General features: G+C 36.2%; 1 protein-coding gene across 1 annotated transcript in view; it reads left to right on the forward strand.

Annotated features, from left to right (window-relative positions):
• EMCN (endomucin) overlaps nt 1-26,134 on the forward strand; it is a 108,348-nt gene that overhangs the window by 49,532 nt on the left and 32,682 nt on the right. The window contains exons 4-5 of the mRNA XM_044224409.1: nt 3,287-3,397; nt 16,340-16,378. Coding sequence (XP_044080344.1) covers nt 3,287-3,397; nt 16,340-16,378 — 150 coding nt within the window. The remainder of the gene's footprint in view (nt 1-3,286; nt 3,398-16,339; nt 16,379-26,134) is intronic.

Genomic DNA, 26,134 nt, shown 5'->3' on the forward strand with positions numbered 1-26,134 from the left:
CTCTCTGCTTGGTGGTGAGCCTGCTTCCTTCTCTCTCCCTCTCTGCCTGCCTCTCTGCCTACTTGTGATCTCTGTCTGTCAAATAAATAAATAAAATCTTAAAAAAAAAAAAAAGACTACCCTCTTGGGGTTCCACAATACACAATAACATTTCTTTTTATATTAATAATCCTATCACAAAAACATCCGTTTAGCTTTTTTACAATCTATGCAGCTCCAGTTAATTTGACTACAAAATGTCTTTCCTTAAACATAAAACCAATTTAACAGACCACAGTAATAGTATTTTTAGCATATGCTTTAGTAAATGCTAACTTTGTAAAAAAAAAAAAGTCACTTATCCTGAATTCTATTTCTAAAGACAAAGTGACCACACAAGCAGCTTTTTCTTATGTGCTTTAGATAAAACAATACTGTAATTCAAATTACATAATTCCAAAGGAATAAAACTGCTTAACCCCATGCCTTGCACAATTTAACTCCATAAACCCTCTCAAATCAATTGTCAATCTGTTATAAACACATCTATGTTCCTAATATAAATAATACCCACATTTATTGCTTTCTCCAAAAAATTTAATTTCATGAAATATACAAAATGAATCTCACATCAATAATTCCAAAGCAATTATAAAACAGCCCTTCTCTCACATTCATTCTGCTCAGTTCCAGCCAATGGTTTTCACTTAAGAATATGGATGCAGTGAAGTTGTCTTCTTTGCTCTCATACTCTGGTATTGATGAGGTTTTCCAAGCATCTCATATATTAGACTCCTCTTAGCCCAAGTCAAATGTGGTTTTAAAATTCTTATATTTTGTCTTCAATTCATTCTATCTTTACCAAAGTTCCAAGAACTTAAAGGACATGAACTTCAAAAACACAAGTCCTAAAAGTAAAGTCAATACTATTTTGATGTCACAATTTAAATTAGTACTTCTCAAAAAAATAATATTTGTCAAACCTAATATAATATTATATTTATAGGCTTATAGTTCAATTTGCATTTGTAGACCAAAGCAGATATGTAGTGTTATCTGGGGCGAAATGGCCAGACAGAAAAACTGAAAGAAAGCAAACCACGTAAGTTTAAAAAGAACAACTTTAAGATTGGTTTTATTTTTCTAAGATGTCAATCACTTCCTGGAAGGAGTCCAGAGTCTACTAAGTGTGAACCCAAAGTGCAATTGGGAAAATTTTTAAAACAAAACATTAATACAAGATTGGATCTTCATATCTTAATAAATGTACATCACCAATTTTCTTCTCTCTTGAATCTAGGATTTGAAACACTTCAGTATAGTAGTAAAATTTCAAAATTTATGGCTGTGGCAACATTTGTCTCTATATCTTTCCTTCTGTTTGTTTTAAGTCCACCATGCATTTATATTTAAAAATATAAAGCATTCAGGATTCCTTCCATTGCCTACAGGACACTGTGAAATTGACAATCTGTCCTGAGTTGACTAAGAGCTCTCATTTTACCCTCATTTGTGAAGTATATTCCACATCAATAATAGGCAATTCTTGAAGGGAACTCTTTGGCATTGTATCCCCAGTTATTCCATTATTCCACTCTCTTCTTTGTATTTTTCTAATCTACCAGTTTCCCACATCTTTCTTAAATATAAATTCTTTTTTCCATGTCCAAGACCATTAAGTCTGTCTCATGCTAGGGAATCCTTTGGGCCATCAGGATATCTTTTCCATGGTTTTCACAGCAGAAGAATTCTCCACCAAAAATTTCTAAAAAGGAAATCCTGTTCTAACGTTTTCTAAGAGTATGTTCTTGGAGTTCTGCTGAAAAGCAAAATCTTTATCCCTACATGTCCCTTGATCCTCAAATGTTGAGTTTCTACCTTTTGGGTGATCTTTTGTATGTACTTCCATGTTATCACGAGCATCAATGTCTGCTATGATAAGATATTTCTTTATTTTCTCAAATATTTCTCTCTCAATTTATTACTTCAAGATGCATGCAGGGGTGCCTGGGTGGCTCAGTCAATGAAGTGTCTGTCTTAGGCTCAGATCATGATTTCAGGGTCCTGGGATCTAATCCTGCATCGGGCTCTCTGCTCAGTAAGGAGCTTGTTTCCCCCTTTCTCTGTGCCTGCCTCTCTGCCTACTTGTGATCTCTCGCCTGTGAAATAAATAAATAAAATCTTTTTTAAAAAGATGCATTGAAAGTTTTGCTTATTTCAATTCTTTCTTTCTCATATACAGTGTTAATGCTATAGTCTACATTTGAGTTTATGTTTATATTTTGCTGGCATATCAATTCCTGAAGGCTTTTTGTGTAAAGACATATTTACCCACTGTCTCTGAGGTTTCTTGCAAACTCTCAGTTTCTCTGGCATCAATCTCTTAATTGCACTAAGAATTTGCGTTACGGTATAGATGCTTGTTGTCATAGAATGGAAGCTGATTGGCACTTCTGGAAAACACCAGCAGTTCAGTCTTTCTGCCTATTGTGTGACAGAAATCTATTAAACTGGCTTCTTCCCATCTCCAGCCAGCATCATATGTAGCTAACATTAAGCATGCAGTACCCAGCATGCCTGTTTTTTTTTCACTAACCAATGATCTCCACATTAGACTTTGAAAAGAGTGAAAAACATTAATCATTTTTATAATATTTGTGCAAATATAAATTGTTTCAAGTAATCTTATTCCAGTGTTATTTCATAATCTCAGTTTATTTTTGTTGTTAGTTTTCCTCCCCCCCCTCAAAAAATGAACTAAGTATAATTAAAAGTTTATTTTAAGGAATTCCAATTATCCCTTTTCTGCTGTCTATTCCCCCTACCTGAAAATTTCTTCCAAGACAGCATGGAAACATGGTACCATCTTCAACTACCACCACTTCCTTACCACCCCCTTTCTAGGGTAGCTGAGTGATCAATTAACTTTTGCATCAGAAAGGCTTAGATTCAGATCCTAGCTCTCTCCTATTACAAGTTATGTGACAATGGAGAAATTAAGTCTTCTGAGTCTTATATATAAAATTATGATCATAATTATTACTTAAGAGGATTACTGTCTGCCCAAATAAGATAAACTATAGTAGACATATAAAAGAGTCAAATATGCCTTGTTTTCTTAACAAAATTAACCGGATCACTAAACAATAAGTATCAAAATGTTGGATTTCTAAAATTTGATCAGAAAACTTTCAGTAACTAATATTCAAGTCATAATTGGATGTTAATATTAATACTAATAAGATAATAAGACTGTCTATTTATTGGTTACACCTCTGATGGCTACTTTTTGTTTTTACATAATTAGGAGCCACAACCAGTATCATCACGAAGATTGAGGTAACTGTCACTAATGCAACAGTGACAAAGATTCCACTTTCAAATGTTTCTTCAACATTACAAAGCTCCCAACACAAGAGTAAGTATAAAAAGTTATGCTGAAATGTTTAACTTACGTGGTGGATAGCATTAAACTGGGAATGTTTTCCAGCCCATAGCTACCAAAGAACCAAGCCCAATATGTCTTCTCTAGTCTCTGTCGAACAGGACAACCTTTTGGCAACTTAGCTTTGTACCATGAAACTTTATCCCTCCATAGCCACAAATGGGTGGGTGCCAGGAAAGATCAATTCAGGGCCAAACAGTAATCTATGATATCACCTAACACAAAAAGTGAGCTTGGCAATAAATTAGAAAACTTTCATGAAGTGGGATAATTCTTTTTTGTTTGTTTGTTTTAAGATTAATTTATCTGACAGACAGAGATCACAAGTAGGCAGAGAGGCAGGCAGAGAGAGAGGCGGAAGCAGGCTCCCTGCTGAGCAGAGAGCCCGGTGTAGGGCTTGATCCCGGGACCCTGGGATCATGACCTAAGCCAAAGGCAGAGGCTTTAACCCACTGAGCCACCCAGGCACCCCAAAGTGGGAAAATTCTTAGAAAGAAACAAATTGTTTAAACTGACTCAGGAAGATAGGTAGTCTAAAAAGATATAAAAATAATCAAGATATTACATTGCATTAGAAATTTTTAATGGTCCCATGAAGAAAATTTCCAGCAGGATGGCTTCAATTATGAATTCTATATATTCTCTACATATTTTCAAAAGAAATGATACCAGTTCTTCTCAAACCCTTCCAGGAAGAGGAGGAGGGAAAACCACACAAGTCATTATTTGAGACCAACATTATCTGGGTACCAAAGCTAGAAAAAAATGAAAAGAAAAAGCAAGTAAAGAAAACTATAAACCAATATCCTTCGTGAACATTGATGCAACCATCCTTACCAAACTAACTTTGACAACATATAAAAAAGGGACAGAAAAATAAACAAGTGAAATTTATCCAGAAATGTATGACTGTTTTAATAAATTAAAATCAAGGACAGCAATGCACTATATTAGTAAAATCAGTAGATGCAGAAAAAGCATTTGACAAAATTTAACACCCACTTTTAATTAGAAATCTCAATAAACTAGAAATAAAATATAACTTACTCAAATTGAAAATGACATCTATGAAAAATGTATGGTAAGCATCATTCTTACTAGTTAAATATTTCATGCTTTCCTCCTCTTAAGATCTTGAACACAGAAAAGATGTCCATTTTCACCACTTCTATTCAAAAGTATAACCAAAGGTTCTAGATAGTACAATAAGGTGATGAGAGGTAGTAGGTAGATAGAGAGATTCATTCATGCAGAAATGAAAAAACAGAATAGTTTTTCTTAGCAGACTACATCTTTATGCAGGAAATTTAAAAATCAACAGTAAAACTGTAGAACTAATAGAGTATTTCCTATCACAAGCTATATGATATTAAAAAATAAATCATATTTCTGTATGTTAACAATGACAATCCAAAAATAAAATTAAATGAATAGTGATATCTACAAAAGTATCAGAAAGGATAAAATATTTAGGAAGATATTAATAGTCAAAGTATAAGATTTGCATACAGAACTACAAAATATTTCTGTGGGACATTAAATATCTCAATAAATGGAGAGACACTACATATTCATGGATTGAAAGACTCAATATTTTAAGATGGCAATTCTCCTCAAGTTGATAAATAATTGATTTATATATTAAATTGAATCCCTATCAGAATCACAGAATCATAACAAATCATTAGAAATTGATAAGCTGATCCTAAATAATACATGAAAATGAAAAAAACCTCAAAGAGTCAAGACAGTTTTGTCAAGGGAGAACAAAGTTGGAAGACTTGCATAAGCCAACTTCAAAACTTACTTTAAACCATGAGAGACTATGGACTCTGAAAAACAATCTGAGGGGTTTGAAGTGGTGGGGGGTGGGAGGTTGGGGTACCAGGTGGTGGGTATTATAGAGGGCACGGGTTGCATGGAGCACTGGGTGTGGTGAAAAAATAATGAATAATGTTTTTCTGAAAATAAATAAATTGGAAAAAAAAGCTATAGTAATCAAGACAGGTGTTTTTGAAATGATATTCACAGTAACGTTATTCATTGGAGTCACACTGGGAACAATCCAAATGCCCATTAACTGTTGAGGTGGAATATTCCATTGGATTTTCCATCTGAAATGGATTTGGAATATTATAAAACATAGGTTACCCTTACAATGGACTACTATTCAGCAATTTAAAGGGACAAATTAGTGATCCAGGTTATAACACTATGAAGCCCAAAACCATAATGCTCAGTGAAAGAAGACTTTGACAAAACATCACATATTTTATGATTCCATTTAAATGAAATATCCTGAAGGGACATTCTAATAGGGATAGAAACCATATAAGTAGTTGTCTAAAGCTGGAGGTGGAAACAGGGATTAACTGCAGAAAGTCCCACTGGAGTTTTTTGTGTTAAAAATGTTCTAAAACTGGCTTATAGTGATGGTTGTACAATTCTATAAATTTACCAAAAATTATTGACTTGTATACTTAAAATGAGTACATTTTGTTGTGAATTTCTTTATAAAGCTTGGTTTAAAAACAAAAAGAAAGAGATTAAGCTAGGCCAATCAAATTTCCTTTCTGTGTAATATGAACTAGGAAACCCAAACAAACAAAAGGGTGATTAGCTGTGAAACCCGAAGCAGCAAGCTTTCAGTAGAATGAGTCTGAGACAGCCATGGTGACTCCTGGGTGTACCTGTGGCACAAGCGAACAGATGTTAGGAGGAAGTAAAATTGATGGGAAGAATGGAGAGAAAGAATGCGAGGAGATGAAGAGATCCCATGAGCAAGATGAAGCTATTCATGAGAGAGAGAGCAGTAGGACCTAGAGATCCCCTGAGCACAGACAACTTTCTAGCTCCAACTACGCATATCATCACTATAAGCACTTCCTAAATCCTGACCTTAATGATATGAAGTACTCAGTACTTTTAGTCCAAATATATCCTGACTAGAAAAGCTAGTCATCTGCCATAACAGCCTTATCATATACCGTCCATTATAAACAACAGAGGCATTCTTGGCATATCCACAGTCCTCAATAAGGAGGAGCTATCAATGACTTACAGTCCCCAGGTCTTTTCTTGGGAGACCTTTAGAGTAGAAGGAGATGGCAGATGGGAACTGCTGATGTTCCAGGCCTACTTTCATCTAGAGACCCTCATGGAGCATCCATTTCCCCATATTTTATTGTAATTCTCTTGAGCAGAACCTAAAGAAGATTACATAGAAGGAACCTAATTTTATACCTAGTTTACAGTTTCACAACTGTAAACTAGTGATTTTATTTAAAGAGAAGATCACCAAATAGAGAAATTTGAAGAGCAGGGTCTTTTCTCCTTCAGATGTAGGACATTTCCTTGTGGGAGTGTTTTGACTTCTGATAAGTAGAATATTTTTAGGCAAAATATGTTTGAAAGGCATCTTTAGCAGACTAAAACCCTATCCATTTCATACCATGATTTTCCTGCTTATAAACAAAGTTAAAGTAAATATGCAACTGAAGCATGTATAGCAGTTGAAGGTTAAACTCAAATAATTTGCATTCTGCACTAATACCCACTCACTAAGTGACTGATTAGAAATGTTATTCAGGGACCATGGTTTATTAAAATTAGCACTTATACAGAAATGTGTGGTCAGTCCCAGGAGTCAATTAGGACCCCTAATTTTCCTTTGTTTTATGTATTAAAATGCCCACTACATCTGTGTTCTGGGGACTATTGTATTTATTTAGCTTCTAAACACAGTTTGAAGTGGCTTTCTTCTAAGTAGTTTATTTTTTTTAAACACACCCACAAACATTTCTTGAAATTAAGGCACTCCAGAAAGCAAGATAATACAATAAGAGTATTTACTGCTACCCTTTGCACTTGCCATTTGATTAACCAGTTCTATACTAAGTCCTTCAGATATGTTGTTATAAAACTCCTATTCTGGTATAGCCATTCCTTCCTGGATCTCTCTGGTTCCTTAAGGTTCATGCTGCTTAGTATGGAATCCACTTGATATAATGACTTGGCACACATTTCCATTTGTGCCCGATGAAACCAGGAACTAACCCAGATTCCCAGTTAGTAGAGCAATGTTCCCTTTCCATCTCCACCCAACACACACATAAGCATTCAGAAGTAGCGAAGCCAAGACAGAGAGACAGAAAGAAAACAAAGTGATCGTGGGGAAGGTTGAACAGATGAATCTTCATCTCTCCCTTAAACACATGGCAATGGGCCTTTGAATAGTGACTAAAAGTGTTGTGAGTATTTCATCTCAAGTGCAGATTTGATTTAGAGTAGAGTTAATGAGGTTTAGTGCTTTACTCCCTAGAAAGGAAGGGTATAGATCAAAAGCAAGCATGTCCTCAAAGCATTTCTCTCTAATCATTTCCCATTATCTTTTTTAGAGATCTATTTATTTATTTTAGAGAAAGAGAGAGCACGGGGGGAGGACTAGAAGGAGAGGGAGAGAGAGAATCTCAAGTAGACTCCACGCTAAGCATGGGGCCTGACTTGGGGCTCGATCCCAAGACACTGAGATCATGACCCAAGCCAAAAAAACCAAGAGCCGGACACCTAACTGACTGTTCCACCCAGGTGCCCTTCATTTTCCATTCTCTTAAATTTCTGCGTGTTTCTATTTAACTATTTTATTCTGCCTGGAGAAGCCATGTTCCCAGAATCCTAGAACTTTTAAGATGACTTTACAGTTAAATAAATGAGGTCCTATTGAACGAATTAATAGATTAGTGTATTCACTTCAAGTCTTTTGGAGGGCATCTGTGTGCCTGGAATGCCTCTTTGCTTCTGGGAATGGCCAGCAATCTTTTGCATTCCTTGGCTTGTAGATGCACCCCTATAATCTCAGACTCTGCCTTTACATGACCTTTTTTTCTTTGTCTTCCATGGACTTCCCCTCTGTGTCTCTCCTTCTGTCTGTGCATTCTGTTCTTTTTTTTTTTTGTTTTTTTAATTTCTTTTTAGCGTAACAGTATTCATTGTTTTTGCACCACATCCAGTACCCCAATGTTTATAGCAGCAATGTGCATTCTGTTCTTACACAGATACCTGGAATTACCAAGATCCTTAACTTCATTACAACAACAAAGATCCATTCCATTAAGATCATATTTACAGGTTCTGGGTACACATGTTTTAGGGACAGGGAACTCCATTTAACCTACTCTGGAGAAGATCTTTTTTTTCTTAAAGATTTTATTTATTTATTTATTTATTTATTTTTGAAAGAGAGAGAGAGCGGGGGGGGGGGGGTCAGAAGGAGAAGCAGACTCCCTGCTGATCTGGGAGCCCAATGTAAGACTCAATCCTAGGACTCCAGGATTATGACCTGAGCCAAATGCAATCACTTAACCAACTGAGTCACCCAGGCACCCAGATCAGATCTTGAACTACCTTTGCCACACCTAGATTCTGTTGTCCATGCATTTGTCATTGTCTATCTACAGGGGTACCTTGTTGGGCATTGAGGGGGGATTCAAAGGAAATGTCAATCACAACAGTCCCTACACCCCAACAGCTACCCTATGGTGGGATCACATGTAAAGCTCTGTTGTACAAGTACAAAACTTGCCCCTCCTCCTGAGTTCTTTATTTCTGCTAAGGGCTTGAAAATGTGGCGCCCTTTCTGACTCTTTTTGTTCATTTCCCATGCCAGCACATCCTGTTGGTTTCTGAGGACAGAAGAGAAAAGTAAGAGGAAGATGGAGAGGAGAGGGCAAATAGGTGATTTTCTTGCTGGTGATTTAATGATTCAGGTATCTGTAACCAGATTTGAAAGCAAGAGTGATACACATGGTAAGAGGCAGGTGGGAAGGGAGGATGATGGCTCTTTTTCTCTCCAGTGAATTCTCACTTGGCTGAGGAGAGAAAGTGGAATAAGATGATAGGTAGAAGGCACATTGAAATGGGCACTATGCCAATATATTACTTTACTGAGCAAGGATTTGGAGGGAATACCTCTAAGGGTTTTGCCCAGCCAGATTTTTTGCTACATCAGCATATATAATATTACTGACTTAAAATATGAAGGGAAAGTCTGGCTTTTGTCAAGTGAAAATGAGTAATATCTATAAGTCATCAGTAGGTTATTAAGTAAGAGTTAATAACATTTATATATAGTAACTAGTTTATCAAATATATATTCTTCTGGCATAATTTATTCAAGTACAGTATGGAATTTATTTTTACATGAAAAGCACAGATAACTGTACAATAACCAAATAGATATTTTAGATACACTGGTGGCTAAACATGAGAACAGCTTATGCCGAAGACTTGCTTTTTAAAGCCCACAGCCTTTTTTTTAAAATTAATATATAATGTATTATTTGTTTCAGGGTTACAGGTCTGTGATTCATCAATCTTACACAATTCACAGTGTTCACCATAGCACATATCCTCCCCAATGTCCATAACCCAGCCATCCCATCCCTCCCAGCCCTCTCCCCTCCAGCAACCTTCAGTTTGTTTCCTGAGATTAAGAGTTTCTTTTGGTTTGTCTCCCTCTCTGGTTTTGTCTTGTTTCATTTTTCCCTCCCTTCCCCTATGATCCTCTGTCTTGTTTCTCAAATTCTTCATATCAGAGAGATTATATGATAATTGTCTTTCTCTGAATGACTTATTTTACTCAGCATAATACCCTTTAGTTCCATCCATGTTGTTGCATATGGCTAGATTTCATTTCTTTTGATGGCTGCATAGTATTCCATTGTACATATAGACCACATCTTCTTTACCTAGTCATCTGTTGATGGACATCTAGGCTCTTTCCATAGTTTGGTTTTTGTGGACATTGCTACTATATACATTCAGGTGCATGTGCACCTTTGGATCTCTACATTTGTATTTATAGGGTAAATACCAAGTAGAAGGCACACTGCCTTCTTGAAATAAAAATTAGGCACTTCAATCACACCAAGAGGAAGTTGGTTTATTGACTATGAAGCATGATTCTGAAGCAGGATTGCTTAGGTTCAAATAATAGCACAACCATTTATTTGTCCCATGGCCTTTGGTAAGCTACTTAACTTCTCCAGGTCTCAGTTCCCTCATCTGTAAAAAAACTATAAGATTATAACATTATGGGATTATTGTTAAGAATAAAAGAGATGGGGCACCTGGGTGGCTCAGTTGGTTGAGTGTCTGCCTTCAGATCAGGTGATGATCCCAAGGTCCTGGGATCCAGCCCGCATCAGGCTCCCTACTCAGCAGAGAGCCTACTTCTCCCTATCCCTCTGCCTGCCACTCCCTCTACTTGTGTTCTCTCTCTCTGTCAAATAAATAAATAAAATATTAAAAAAGAGTAAAAGAGATAAAGTAGACAAAGCTTAGAACTGTGTCTGGCAAGTAAACACAACAAACATTAGCTATTATATTATTAATTACAATCCTCATACAAGCCAGGCAAGGTTGGTATTTGACATCAGTTTCACAAACAAGGAAACCGGTTCAGAAAAACTAAATGACTTGGCTAGAGTTAAACTAAAAGGATGAAATTCAAATGCTGTTTTTCTTGCCATGAGCCCAATAAACTCTTCACTTGTTCTCATTACAACTTTTTTACATAAAGTATCTAAAGGTAGTAGAAAACAACTTGCTTTTAATTGGGTGTATCATATGCTTGACAAGTAAGTGTTCAATAATTATAACACAAATTGGCTGACTGGCTGGCTCCCTGAACATAAGCCTGTGATTCTAAGAAAGGTGATTCTCTTGCTGCCGCCCACCAGGCCAGATTTATTCTTGACTGTGGTTTTGCTCATCCTGCCCTCCTCATTTGCATGATCCTATTCTTTCCTCCCCTCTTCTTTCCTCCAAATGCTTCTTCCAATTCTACACATGCATCAAAGGCCTCTACAAGATTTTGCCTCAGTATTTCCCACAACTTTAGGAGTGTCACGAGATACGTAAACCGTCGGCACTATTATTTTAGTGCTTTCTTTCAACTGATGCACTTTTTATTCTTAAATTTGCTTGAAAAGAAAACCATCATAAATGAAAAACTGTTTCACTAGGCATCAACAGGAGCTATAAAATCACTGATATAAACAAAATATAATTAAATTATAGCTAGATTTTGTTGCTTGCCAAAGGCTTTTAGTTTGAGGCTTGCTCATTCTTGTTTAAAAAATAAATCAAGATAAGCATATTAGATATTAATGACACATTTGCTTTAAATTGTGATTTTGAAAGTTCTTCATTGAAATAACCAAATAAACTGAACAAAGGCTGAAAAGCAAATAACGTTCTCGCTGAATGTTTCAATCTTATTTAATGTCGCTTTCCAGTACTGCCATATGGAACCTCTCATACAATGCTATGCACCTCAGCCTGGGAAACAGTCATTTACCAGATCATTCCGCCTCATTATTTCTTTTGTGAATTGCACCATTTACCTATGCCACTTATTTGGGAACTTGTCAGAACATTTCTTATATGATATTTAATTCATTTGTATCATTTCATGTGGGCAGATACAAGAGGAATTATCAGGGTAACACAGTCTTAGTCACACACAAGTCACAGTTTAGCCAAACCAGAAATATACGTTGACCCTTGACCAACATGGGTGTTAGTGGCGCTGACCCTCTGAATAGTAGAAAATACACATAGAACTTTTGACTTCCCAAAACGTTAATTACTATTAGCTTTCTGTTGCCCTTACCAGTAACATAAACAGTCAAATAACATGTTTCTGTGTCGTATGCATCACATATTGTATCCTGAAAATAAAGTAAGCTAGAGAAGAGAAAATGTTATTAAGGAAATCATAAGGAAGAGAAAATACATTTATAGTACAGTAATATATCGAAAAAATTCATGTTTAAGTGGGAGCACACAGTTCAAACTTATGCTGTTGAGGGTCAGCCAACTCTTAGTTATAATGAGTCAGCCAATGTGGTATACATGTGAATGATAAGGAAAACCTGAGGGATGCCTGGGTGGTTCAGTTGGTTAAGTGTCTGCTTTCAGCTCGGGTCATGATCCTAGAGTCCTGGGATCAAGTCCAGTGTCGGGCTCCTTGCTCAGTTGGAAGCCTGCTTCTTTTTCTGCCTGCTGCTCCCCATGCTTGTGCAGCTCTCTGACAGATAAAGTCTTAAAAAAAAAAAAAAAAGGAAGATTGAATTTTCATAGGAAATTATTTTTAGGCAAATCAATAAAGAATTATATATATGGAATATATATATGGGAATGGCCATATGTATATTCTTTCTCCTTGCCTGTTAATGACATTTTCTATAGATAACTCTACACAGTCATATATGCATTTATAGCTAGAAACACAATATACTTTGTAAGATCTTTTAAGTAAATCCTATTATCAAAATTATTTGCCATATTGCTGTTTAAGCTTTCTGTTTTAAAAGCTAATTGAGTAAAGTTTAGCTTTGGATTAAGGTGAATGAAAGTTTAGACATTTTCAAGTTCATTTCCATTTCATAAGACTTCCATATCATATTTTAAATCAAACTCGACTCACAGATTTTAAATCACCAACCACCTTGACTAAGGTTTTGGTCTTTACTAAATATCTAAGTTTGAGAATAGCATAACAGAATGCCCTATATTCATTTGTTATCTTACTTTACTCATTTCACTACAGATCAGAGTTTGGACTTTTCTCAAAACATGTGCATTATGAAAATTATAAGTAAACCTGAAGAATAACTGCAAATGACTTCACATTTCATTAATTCACACTTAAACTATGTTCCATAGCATTCATCTTTAGTAAGCTTTTATATCAACAGAACTGAGTCCAAATTTGAAGTGCTATATGAAAACACTTTATTGTCTTCAATATAGTATCTCTTTGATTTCAGACCGTAAAAAGGCATATATTCCAGTTTTGATTAAATATTTAAAATTTGAGCAGAATTTTGTCTTCAGAATAACAATGTATACATTATCATATAAATGTCTGGATTTCTCAGTACACTTAATACAAAATGTACTATGTAGGGTTATGAATTGGTATTTTATATTGGTATTTATTGGTATATTATTATTTTTTTAAGGTTCATCTAAACCTTACAGCACAGTTGTTTTTCTTTAAATGACATGTCTCTCTAAAATTATTATACATTTCTGAAGGCTGATTTAAAAAAAACTCAAATAAAAAATAGTCAGCGCCTGGGTGGCTCAGTGGGTTGGGCCGCTGCCTTCGGCTCGGGTCATGATCTCAGGGTCCTGGGATCGAGTCCCGCGTCGGGCTCTCTGCTCAGCAGGGAGCCTGCTTCCCTCTCTCTCTCTCTGCCTGCCTCTCTGTCTACTTGTGATCTCTGTCTGTCAAATAAACAAATAAAATCTTAAAAAAAAAAAAATAGTCAGAAAGTTTTGTCTGATACAAGCTTCAAATTTTTTCACTCTTAATGAAGTCTATCAGCAAGAAAGGTTATGACCTGATATTAATAGCAAGAGGAACAAAGGGTTTTGATTTTCTTTGTATCCTAATCCTTTAGCAGCTGATAAATATTTTAAGTGTGTCTTCCAAACTCAGCATTATATCATTTTCAAAAGTATTTTAACCCTTATCAAAATAGAAATTAATTACATAGGCTTTCTATGCAGAGTGGTTTATTGGATAGAAAAATCTGTCTTTTTTAGAAGAGGATAGTCATTAAAATGACCAGACCTGATTTATAATCATTGTCCCCATCTTGAGAAAGTGACACTTTTCTCAGCTAATATTTGTAGATCTGCAGAATGGAATGATGTCTCCTTTGCAGACACCAGCAAATAATATATGGAACTGATCTTAAGAGTTTCCTTTAAAAATGGTAGCTATCATTATCCAACTAGCAAATTTTAAGTAAATCATTCCTTTTTTTCCTTAAAAATTGAATTCAGGTAAGCAGAATTTGTCTTATTTATTATTATTTTTGTTTTCTATTCTCACTTATTCGTCCCACATTTTTACTAGAGACCTGGTGGTAGGTACTAGAATTGTGGCTCTGAATAAAACAAGTAATATCTGTCCTCCTGGATTTACATTCCACTGACAACAAACAAATTTAAAAAAATTAAATGTCACTGACAACAAACACATTTTAGAAAAAAAATAAATAATTGGCACTGTAATAATAAAACACTGTTGAGCAAATGAAGCCCCATGGTAGAGTAGTTTGAAGAGAAATAAGGAGACGACTTTAGGTGAGAGAGTTAGAGAAGACCTCTTTAAGTGGTGACATCTGAACAGAGTTACAAAAGATAGAAGGAAGCCAGCGTGTAGCCTGAGAGAACTCCAAGGCGTAGGGAAGAGCCAGCAGAGAAGCCTGAGGCAAGAAGAGCCCCATAAGGTTCTCTACCAAACAAGGTGAAATGGGGCTGAATGGTTGGAAATGAATTGAGCAAGGCAGAGGCCATGTCTGTCATGTAGGGACTTAGCAGCCATAGTAAGAGGTATAGGGAGCCATTAGAGAAGTGAAGTTTAAATTTAAATAGATTTTTCCAGGTGGCCATTGCAGGGAGAGAGGAGGGTGCTAGATGAACAACCAATTAAATAGTATACTTGGAATATATTTTGAAGCTAGAGCCCATGAGGTGAAAAAATAGGAACATCAAGAAAGGCCACTGTTCTTTGGCTTGTGCAGCTGGAGACAATGGTACCACACATTGAACCAAGAACGCATGGGAAAAGGCAGATTTAAGGAGACCAGTCAGGACTTCTGTTTTAAACACGTTTAGTTTCAGAAGCCGACAGTCAAGTGAACTTGAAAGTCAAGTGAACACACAAGAGAGGCATGGATTCTTTTATTTCTTTCTTTTTTTCTTTTCTTTTCTTGAGAGGGAGAGAGAGGGCAGGGGCAGAGGGAGATAGAGAATCTTAAGCAGCATAGAGCACAACCCAGGGCTCGATCTCACTACTCTGAGATCATGACCTGAGCTGAAATCAAGAGTCAGATGCTTAACCCTAACTGAACCACCCAGGTGCACCAGCAAATGGATATTTTAAACTATCATTAATGGGCTTCTCTTTATTTTAAAATCATTTTCTGTATTTTTCACATGACAGATTTTGTTCATGGTGCATTTTTGCAAAGTTGTTAAAGTGATCTTTTCATTATAATTTTCTCAAGTAATTTTATGGTAGAAAGGTCATCTGAACTATATTTACTTTTCCCTAAGTTTGAGAGGTATCTGTCTGAACCTTCCTGAAACTTCCTCAAGTCAAGAGATCTGTCATATCTTAGTAAGAATATGACACACGGCAGTGTCACTCATGAAGCCCTCCCCAAAGTTAGGTAGTTGTCTGCAATATCCTGGTTTATTGAGGATGTAAAGTTGGACCAGATGCTCTAAAACAGGATTCAGCAAATTATGGCCCACAGGCCCAATCTAGTACCCCACCTACTTTTCTATGTAAAGTTTCTTTGGAATACAGCCGTACTTACTCTTTAAGTATTATGTGTATGGCTGCATTCATGGTACAATGGCAAAGTTGAATAGTTACAAGAGAGACTTAAGACTCACAAAGCCTAGGGATGCCCGGGTGGCTCCGTGGATTAAAGCCTCTGCCTTCAGCTCAGGTCATGATCCCAGGGTCCTGGAATCAAGCCCGGCATCAGGCTCTCTGCTCAGCAGGGAGCTGGCTTCCCTGCCTCTCTGCCTGCCTCTCTGTCTACTTGTGATCTCTGTCTGTCAAATAAATAAATAAAATCTTAAAAAAAAAAAAAGACCCACAAAGCCTAAAATATTTACTATTTGGCTCTTTTAAGAAAAAATTGGACCCATGCTCTGAAGTTTTTCTAACCATGAAGCCTGTGTGATTTTATGATTTAAAGAAAAGTAGATTAAAAATGAAGTAGGATCTATACCCATTTACCACCCATAACAATTGGGAGAGTAAATCTGATATTCAATAACTATTTTCAGTGATTGTTTTTTCTTTTATTTTCTCTGAAGCTGAGAATCAGAGTTCAATCAAAGCAGCAGGAACACCAGGTAAGTTAATTATTTTCTCTCTGAGAATATTCATGAGTAAAATCCCCAAAATGAGATAAAGAAGATCAGTCAGTGTAAGAGCATGGAAAAATAGTACAAGGGAAAAGATTACATAGCAACTAAAATGTTTAGGAGAACTTGCATTCAAAAAAAAAAAAAAAAAAGTGCAGACCAGACCATAGGATTTGCCTGAATGCTCTGTGGCAAGAGTAAGTAGAACCAGCCCTAGTAAATGCATGAAGCCTGTGCAAGTGTCCTCTGCCCAGAACCCACTGTTCTGGTCTGTTTCTGCGGTCGGCCTGCCCTTGCCCAGAAGTACAGTGTGTCTGTGACTGTCTTCTCTGTGTTTCCCAACACAGCCTGATACTGGCAGCCCAAGAGTTGATGTTACAAACCACAGTTAACAGCCTAAAATATTATCACTCCAAGAAGAGCTTTTTTTTTTTTTTTTTTTTAATCCTAAGTTTTAAACTGAATAAATTGAGGGTGATGATGCAATAGGAATTGGAAAAGATTGCTGGGAGGGGGAAGATGGAACCGTTGTTGAGTCTTTCTGTTGTTTTGAAATCGTAATTACCTGGGAAACTTCCATCTTCCTACATTTTACCTCATAGTTTTATAAATGACAAATTTCTTAGGTTCTCAATCCTGGTCACATTTGGTATATATAAAAATGAGAAATATGTGAAATTAACTTAGAAGCTTACATAACTTAAAAAACTGTCAAAAAAAATAAAGTCATGAAAACTATGACTGAGTCTGTTTTCACAGTCAATGTAAAGAACGATCATCACAGTCTACCTTCCCCATCATGTGTTCAAGGAACTCAGAACTGAAGTGCTTAAGTTAACTTTTAATTATCTTCTATACAATATTTCTCATGAATAAAAGTTATTTTGATGTTAATCCTCCTTATTTCACCTCATCACTATATTTTTTTAATTTTTATTTCCATTTACATAATCTAGAAATGCACTAGAAAAAGCGCTGGGAGAAACAAAGCAAAACAAAACATAAAAACAGTGCATCCAAACAAACAGGGCAACTTTGCATTGGCTGATGGTTTGCACTGCTCTGGAGAAGTCCTTACTTTCTGCTTCATGCTCTGGTCATCCAGGAGAAGTTACATATGGAAGAGAATTGAGAAGCTGCCAAAATCATCAAGTCCTTAAAAGGAGGGATCAAAGCATCCTTTAAGAGAAAAATTTACAAAATGCCAGCTTTAACTATAGTTGACTTTTAACTATAATAAAAAGTCCAACTACACTACTTAAATTTTGAGTTATAGAAACTAGTTCCCCTAACACAGATAATAAATATGTCATTGATTTGAACAGTGGATTAAAAAAAAGTGAGACTGATTTAATAAACTATGAGAAAAGTCAGTCTTAACTTGAGAGGTATTTGTTATGGGTAGATTAAATTCACTCAAAAAAAAAAAGTGTAATGAAAGTATTCGTTACACATCTGCTAACAATTGTAATCATTTGTTTGTTCAGTTATTTGTTTGTTATCAAAGATTTCAATCATCACATTTGTGAAAGTCACTCCTATGATCAAGAATAAGCATCTTACTTGAAATAATTAACATTTTTTAGGTAGAAATTGAGGTAGAATTCTAGTCTGCAGAATTATTATTGCTGCTTCCTTTTTATAATTATGAGCTAATATGCATTTAGCCTTTGATTAGATCATATGCCATACATTTGGCATTTTCTTTCATATTATACATCCAGCTTTCATTTTCTTGGAAAAATATGTTCTTACCACTGACTTCAAAAATTTTTATTTAGAGTATAGAAATTGATGCTTGTTTTTACGTAAAAATCTTCTTGGGAATTCAAAATAAGCAAGGCAACTGTACATAAAGCATCAGTTATAAGAAATTGTACATAGATATAACATAGTCATAGTAATAGGGAAATGATTGATCAAGGTCTGAAAACATGGCCATTTATTCCACTCAATAGAGGAAACACAGTATGAGGTGGATCATTATGTTTTAACAATGCTGACAATGGCTTAGTGTCTGAAGTATGTGAGAAAGTCAAACTTCACCTACCAACTATAACATGTATGGTAAGACCACAAATTTAGTATGATACTATACTAAATACACAGAACCATATATTTGATCAACCACCGCTAACTCAGGCATTTAATAAATAGTTCTTCTGTTTCTTCACATGTAACTCTGGCTAAGAGTTATGAGTGATACTGGAGCCTGCCATTAGGGTTACCTAGAAGACTAATCAGCATGGCAAAAAATAAATAAATACTGTAATAACTCTAGTGGCCATACAGGTCTACAATGATGTGTCATAGACAAACTTCAGACTTCTTAACCTCAAGTTAAGATTGGAGAAAGGAGAGATTTTTTTTTCTCTCCCTTTAGCTATGGTTGTGTTATACATCAGATTTAGGAAAGCAGTGTAAGGAAGATGAGGAAAAGGTTCATGAAAGAAGTGACTGGGTATCTTCCAGATTATTCTGCCTACTCATTTTTCTAGCTCCGAATTCAGAGCTACTGAGGAAATGCAAAGAAAAAGTGATGCCGGACTATTTATTCCCAAGAGTTAAATGCAGGAATCATATGGCCATGACAACAATTTTAAGCAATGACGAAATTCACTTTTCTTTAGCCTTATCATTTTGCCACAGATGAGCAGAGATAATAATGTGTCCTTGAAAGTGAAACTTGATTTCTTTGATAAGGGACCTTAGATCTGAAGAAAAATGGACCAATACGCCTCCATGGATTGGGAAAGAAATAAATGACTAGCCCTCAATTTTCTGGAGAATACAACTATATTACTCAGGGTTCTCCAGAGAAACTCTATATATCTCTGTATAGAGATTTATTATAAGGAATTGGCTCATGCATTTTGAAAGCTGAGAAGTCCTAAGATCTGTAGCCAGGAAGCCTAGAGACCCGGGAGAATGAATTGTATAGTTACAGTCTAAGGCCTGAGAACCAAGAGAGCCAATGGTGTATGTTCCAGACTGAAAGCCAGCAGGCTCGAGACCCAGAAAGGCCCAATATTTCAGTTTGAGTCCAAATGTAAGGGAAGACCTATGTCCCAGCTCAAGGCAGTGACACAGATTTCCTTCTTTACTCCTTGTTTCTTACTGAAGGATTATTAGCCTGTTTATTCTATTCAGGTCTTCTACTGATTGGATGAGAGGCATAGACTTTATTCAGTCTACTGATTCACATGTTAATAGCATCCAAAAAATACACTCACAGACATAGCCGGACTAATGCTTGACCAAATATCTGGGAACCCCATGACCAAGTCAAATTGACATATAAAATTCGTCATTGCAACCACATTCCCATAGCCATCGGTACAACTTGAGAATGGTCTCATTGTATCCATCTTCTTTACTTTTTAACTGTGTTTCACAAACTCAATTGCATTGTAGACATTGATTTTGATGGAAAATTAGAAGCCAGAACAGACATTACTAGTCCTACCAAACCTGACCACTGGCCTTTTGGAAAGGAGAATGCTCCAGCCGGGCATCTTCATTGTGCTCAACACCCTGTGAAATGCTTGAGAATTAGTTGCTGGCCTCTAGGAATTCATATAACGTGAAGCATCGATCCTTCTATGCAGAAGGTTACTTACCTGAGTATTCTACCTTTGAATAACAATTATTCAAATAATTGACACAATTATTTAGGTAGAATCCACTCAAGCTAAAAATATACCTATAGTAAAGCAGTATCCAGAGGATTATTGTGTTTTGTTTTTTTAACTTAGAAATTTTATAAATGTTTTAAAGATTAGTTGAGAATAAAAGGACTTCCTAATGGAACATGTCAATATGGAGGTGATAGGGTCTGCCATAAACTTTCACTTAGGAAACTGTATAAATTTGGATATAGCTGAGTGGTTTCTCTTCTGGTTCAGAAATCTGTGGAGTCTCTGAGAAGTGCTTGTGCCTCTCTAGTCTACACGGAAAGTCATAAGAACTCACATTCTCAACTGATTAGCTACCCAGCATTCACTTTAAGAGCCAGTACATTTCAATGTTATTACTAATGGTGTGTGCCTTATAAACTCTACAATGTGCTTTATCTAATATATTAGGAATAATTCTCTCTGTCTTATGCATCTGCATGGTCTGGTTTGTCCTGTTGAAGGAAGGTGTTATTTAGTTTGCCTTGATGGAAACAAGTTTGTCTTGATTGGGGTCTAAATTGAAATAGACTATATTTAATGTAACAAAAATAAGAGGCATAAACTCGTAACTCATTCCTGCTGAAATGCAACTGCAAGTAGCATGGATTGATGTTTGACAGCACAGACTCGAGAGCCTACATTCAAATCCTGACTGACACCTGCTTGCTGTGTAACATTGGGCAAATCAATTAATCTCCCTGGGCTTCAGTTTCCACTTTGTAAAATGCAAATATTTATAATATGATAGTTGAATGAGTTAATATTTGAAAACACTTAGAACAGTGCCTGACACATAGGACCCTGAAAGGGTTTGAAAATAAAAATCCTATTTAATATTTTCATGTCCATATTTTGAAATGCTTACTTTTTTATTCTCAGAAAATATAACATTGGCACAGTTATATATTATAATGCTTTTCAATGTTTTCGGGTCATGTTATTCAAATTGTGAATTTAAGGTATAATGATGTTTCTATGTTAGGGGAAGGGTAAGAACACTCTAAAACTTTAGAATGTTGAGAAAAAATTTCATTGATTTCACTGATAATGATGCTATTCACAAATAAGTTGAACTTAACTCACTTAAAATCTGTTGGTTACCTGGTATAATGAAAAGGGAAAAGAAAGACTTTTAAGTCCTACTTGGTTTATGTCTTAGTTCCAAGCCACAGTATCTCTCATATTCAAAGCACAAGATTAAAAATATTACAGAATGAGATGATTAACACAGTGCCTCATTCATTCTTTGTATACTGTATACAGCTTTCTGGAAATTAATGACTATTCACATTCAAATAACAAAAAAAAATACATGTTTCTTCAACATATAATTCTACAAAGTTATATAAAGTAAATAAATCTCCATTCACAGTTATCACTGAGTTAGAAGATTCTGTTAACCAAGGTTAGTCACCTTGATGACCCAAAGCAAAGTGAAAGAAATTTGAGGTAATCATTTTTTTTTTTTTTTGCATGTTTTAAGAGTACACCAAGTTTGGGGCACCTGTGTAACTTAGTCCATTAAACATCTGCCTTTGGCTCAGGTCATGATCTACTAAAATATAAGCTCCTTAAATGCAATAACTACCTCTTGTATTCCACTCTATTTCTTTCAATATCTCCTGTTGAACTGGAGTAGGTATCTATTTTTTCTTATTGTAGAATGAATGAAAATATTAATGATACAATTATCTTAAACATGCATCTGTCCAAATATGAAGACACAAATGGTATGCCCATTAATTCATTTAATCTTTAGCAGTAGTCACTTCTGCCAAAAAATTTGTTTACCCATAAAGCAAGGACTTAGAGACCCTACATCCAGACACTGTTCTAACATTTGGGAAACATGAGTGACCAAAATATTATCCTGGTCCTCAAGGGTCTTAGTTAGAAGGTGGTCAACATGATGAAAAAGAGAGAATTCACAGCAGTATAGGAAGGAGAGCTCACTAGGTGAAGAAAGGTGGGGACCAGTTTGCAGGACCGAAAAAAGCGATCAAGGTAAGCTTACCTAAAAAGATTTGAGTAAATGCGAGGAAGTAAGCAAACCAGTCCGTGAGAGAAGAGCACCCAGGCAGAGCTAGAACTTGAGGAGAGAACCCATGTGTTTCAGCGCCTGTACTGAGTAAATGGGGTAGGAGATTTGCCAGGCAGATTGCCTAGGCTTGGAGGGCTATCGCAAGGACTTTGGCTTTTTCCATAAGTGGAATGGGGAAACATTGGGTGTCTGGAGCAAAGTAGTGACATGATCTGACTCATATCTTATAAATGTAAATCTGAGAACTAAGGAGAACCTGTTAGATGAAGCAAAAATACTTTGGAAATTTTCCAGGAGAGGAATGCTGTTAGCTTGGACCAGGGTAGTCACAGGGTAGGTTGTGTGAAGTCTCTAACTCTGTATATATTTCGGAGGTGAAACCAATAGAGATTCCTGCTGATCCTGCATGTGGGCTAGGATGCAAAAGATGAGACAAAAATAGCTGTGAGGTCTTTGGCCTGAAAGATTGGAAGGAATGATTGCCAGATGGGTAGGCTGCAGATGAAGTAGAAGTTCAAGTTTGGATGTGTTGAATTTAAGATGTTTGTTATTTGCTGAATAAGCATGTAGCTTTATGAGTCTGGAGTTTAAGAATGAAATCTGGGCTGGAAATATAAATTCAGGGATCAGTGGGATTGATGTTGTATTTAAGCCTTGAAATTGAATGAGATCGTCAAGGAAATTACTGTAGTTAGAGATGAGGACAATTACTAAGCTCCAGGACCCTCAAAGATTGTGAGTCAAAGCAAGGGGAAGCAGCTGGAGACCAAGAAGAATAAGCCATAAGATGTGTTCCTGCTGCAAGCCACATAAAGATGGAGGGTTAAGGAAGAGTGAATGATTTATTGTGTTAAATACTGAAAAGTTATTTTTAAAAATGAGACATGAATCCATCAAATTGCAATTAAACACTAGTACCAATTATTTATAAGTAATGGGAAAAAATCATTGAATTTAATTGAGTTTAGCCTCTCTGGTACTTAACTTTAAGTGTCCACATTTTAGAAAGAAGTGTAGGCAACATACAAGAAATAAAAATAGAATATATAATTTTCCTTTCTTTTTTATGTAGAATGTCTTCTCCTCTACTGCCAATCACACTTTTCTCCCATTAATACCTATGTATCTTATATACCCCCTCTTAAAGGGCAACAGGGACTTCTCCAGTCTGAGTCTCTCCTCAGAGGAGTTTCTGACTCCCAGGAACAAGCCTGCTTCCTTATCTTTGCTAGGCTCAGTCACGGACTGGGAGCAGCCTGGGGGACGCATGGCATCAGCAAGAACACAACTGTGAATTTTAGAAAGCAGATGGCCTGTAGTTGATTTTTCTGGCTTGCAAACTAAGTTTAAATTGTGACCCAACAGGGGGACCTGGGTTGCTCAGTAGGGTAAGCATCTGCCTTCAGCTCAGGTCTTGATCCCAGGGTCCTGGAATCAACCGCCACTTTGGGCTCCGTGCTCAGCAGGGGAGCCTGCTTCTTCCACTCCCTCTGTACTCTCTCTGTCAAACAAATAAATAAAGTTTTAAAAAAATTATGACACAACATATTTGCGATTAAATAAGCATTATAATCACCAAAAGTCAGGGTCCCACAGTAAATCTATGTTGTCTAAGAGTGCTATATACTCGTCATTCCAGTTCCTGGTTAGAGAAAAGAGGTATCCAAAAACATGGAGGTGTCTGAATAGTCTATCGCATATATTTTTATATCAAGAATTTTTGAAAAAAATGGGACAAGTTGACTGTGGTTGAAAAGTACAACTCTTTAGAGGCCTAATCACAATATAATAAAAATACTATAAAATAATATAATAATAAAATATTATTATAAAATAACATAAATATCTTAGTATCAAGTACTTTTCTAAGCCATTTAAATTTTATTTTACCCATTTAACTTTACAACACTATGATATAGAACTATTAAAATCACCACTTGTACATGTGGAAACTCAAGCACAAAGAGGTTAAGTGACTTGCCCAGCATTCTACGGAATGATTTGACTTACCTACTCTGACTTCAGAATCACGCCTGTAACTACTCCACTATACTCCTGTATCTCCTCTGTCAATCCTGTTTTAGTAGTAATGTAGCATAACCGAGTCTCAACAAAATCCACAAACATCATCAGCTCTGAACACATCATAGATCCCTCTATCTTAGTCACAGAAAGAATTCCATTAGGGCCACAATTTATGAATTAAGCCAAGAATAATAATTTCGATATGAGCATGCTAATAGACAAGTTTCCTCAAACGGTGAGTTAGTTTTCAACAAGTGGGTTATGGCCAGTTTTGGAAAAAATTAAATAAAAGACAATAGAAAACAAAATACCAGAAGGCATTACATGTAACCGAAGCAAAGTAAGTGTGGGTGTAGGTGTACCAGATTCAGAATTTTTTTTTTAGTATTTATTTATTTATTTGAGAAAGAGAGAGAGAGAATAAGAGCGTGAGTGGGGGGAAGGGCAGAGAGATAGGGAGAGAGAATCTGAATCAGACTTACTACTGAGAGCTTAGCCCAACTCAGGGCTTGATCCCACGACCTATGAGATCACAACCTGAGCCAGAATCAGAGACATTCAACCAACTGAGCCAGCAGATGCCCCAAGAAATGATTTATCAATTGAAGGTTGAGGTTAAAAGAAAAACAAAAATTTTAAAGTCTTTGTCCAAGGAGCCAATAAATTCTTCTTTTGAGAAGGTTAACTCTATTGCCAAGGCCTATGGATCGTAAGTAATAACAGATGGTACTGGACAATCAATATGTTAAGTAGGGCAGTTTGGAGTTTTATCTAAACCACAGAAGTAATAATCAGAATTGTAACCACTTGGATTGTCTATGAGAAGATAGTAAGATAGGGTATGGAATCTTGAAAATTAACCACTGGGAAAACCCAGGGAGCTTAATACTGTTGGTAATTTAATCGGCCATCTTGTTCTCTACCAACACAATCAAAAGGGCAACATTCTCACTAAAACACTTGATGCAGGAAAAAGGAAAAAGCAGCTAAAAGTACCACGGTTTCAGCTAGTTCCCACTCTTTCATTTAATATTTCTTTTTCTGCCTGTGTAGTGCACTAGCCTGACATTTTTCTTTGTTCTTATGGGCATATATCTAGCTTCCTCCCACAGATCTCTTGCATGGCAAGAACGGTACAGACTCTAAACATTATTCTTCCCCCACAGATGTCAAAAATTCATGAGCATGCAGGGCGTGCTGGGCTGTGGGTGGCAAAAAGGGAAAGATCCAAGGCAGTCATAGGCAATATCAATTTCTCTGATGCAATTATACACGTCCTCAGTACTCCTAAGGGGGCCATAATTATAAGAAATGCCTCTTGCTTCAGCCAAGCAGCCAGCTCCATTTCAGTGCACACCCACCGCCGTTAGAGCCCCATGTGGAGTATGGTGGCAGTTACGGCCTTCACACCGCAGGAACTTAAACTTCAGTGGTGAGAAAAGGCAAACAGGTGTGATCAAAGGAAATTACTTGAAACTACATTCTTTGAAAAATAATTTCTTTTTCAAAACCATTCTAAATACAAACAGTGCTTCATCGTAAATTCACAAGAACAGATACTACAAACTTATAAAGCATTTACACATTGGTATTTCTGTGCAACTTGTTGAGATTAGTAGATGTTGAATAATGCACTTTTTTTTTAAGATTTTATTTATTTATTTGACAGAGAGAAATCACAAGTAGGCAGAGAGGCAGGCAGAGAGAGAAAGGGAAGCAGGCTCCCTGCTGAGCAGAGAGCCCGATGCGGGACTCAATCCCAGGACCCTGAGATCATGACCTGAGCCGAAGGCAGCGGCTTAACCCACTGAGCCACCCAGGTGCCCCGAATAATGCACTTTTATTTAGAACTTTTGTTTCAGCCCTTCTGAAGAAAGGTGGCAGATGCTTAATTAAACAAATTAATAATAATAATGATAATAATGATGAACTTCAAATTAACAATTTCTTCGGAAGAAAAGAGCATGAAACGGTGAAAATGCAAGCAAGCAGCAGTTATTC

This window comes from Neovison vison, chromosome 11 (genome assembly GCF_020171115.1).
Source record: "Neovison vison isolate M4711 chromosome 11, ASM_NN_V1, whole genome shotgun sequence".
NCBI classification, from domain to species: domain Eukaryota; kingdom Metazoa; phylum Chordata; class Mammalia; order Carnivora; family Mustelidae; genus Neogale; species Neogale vison.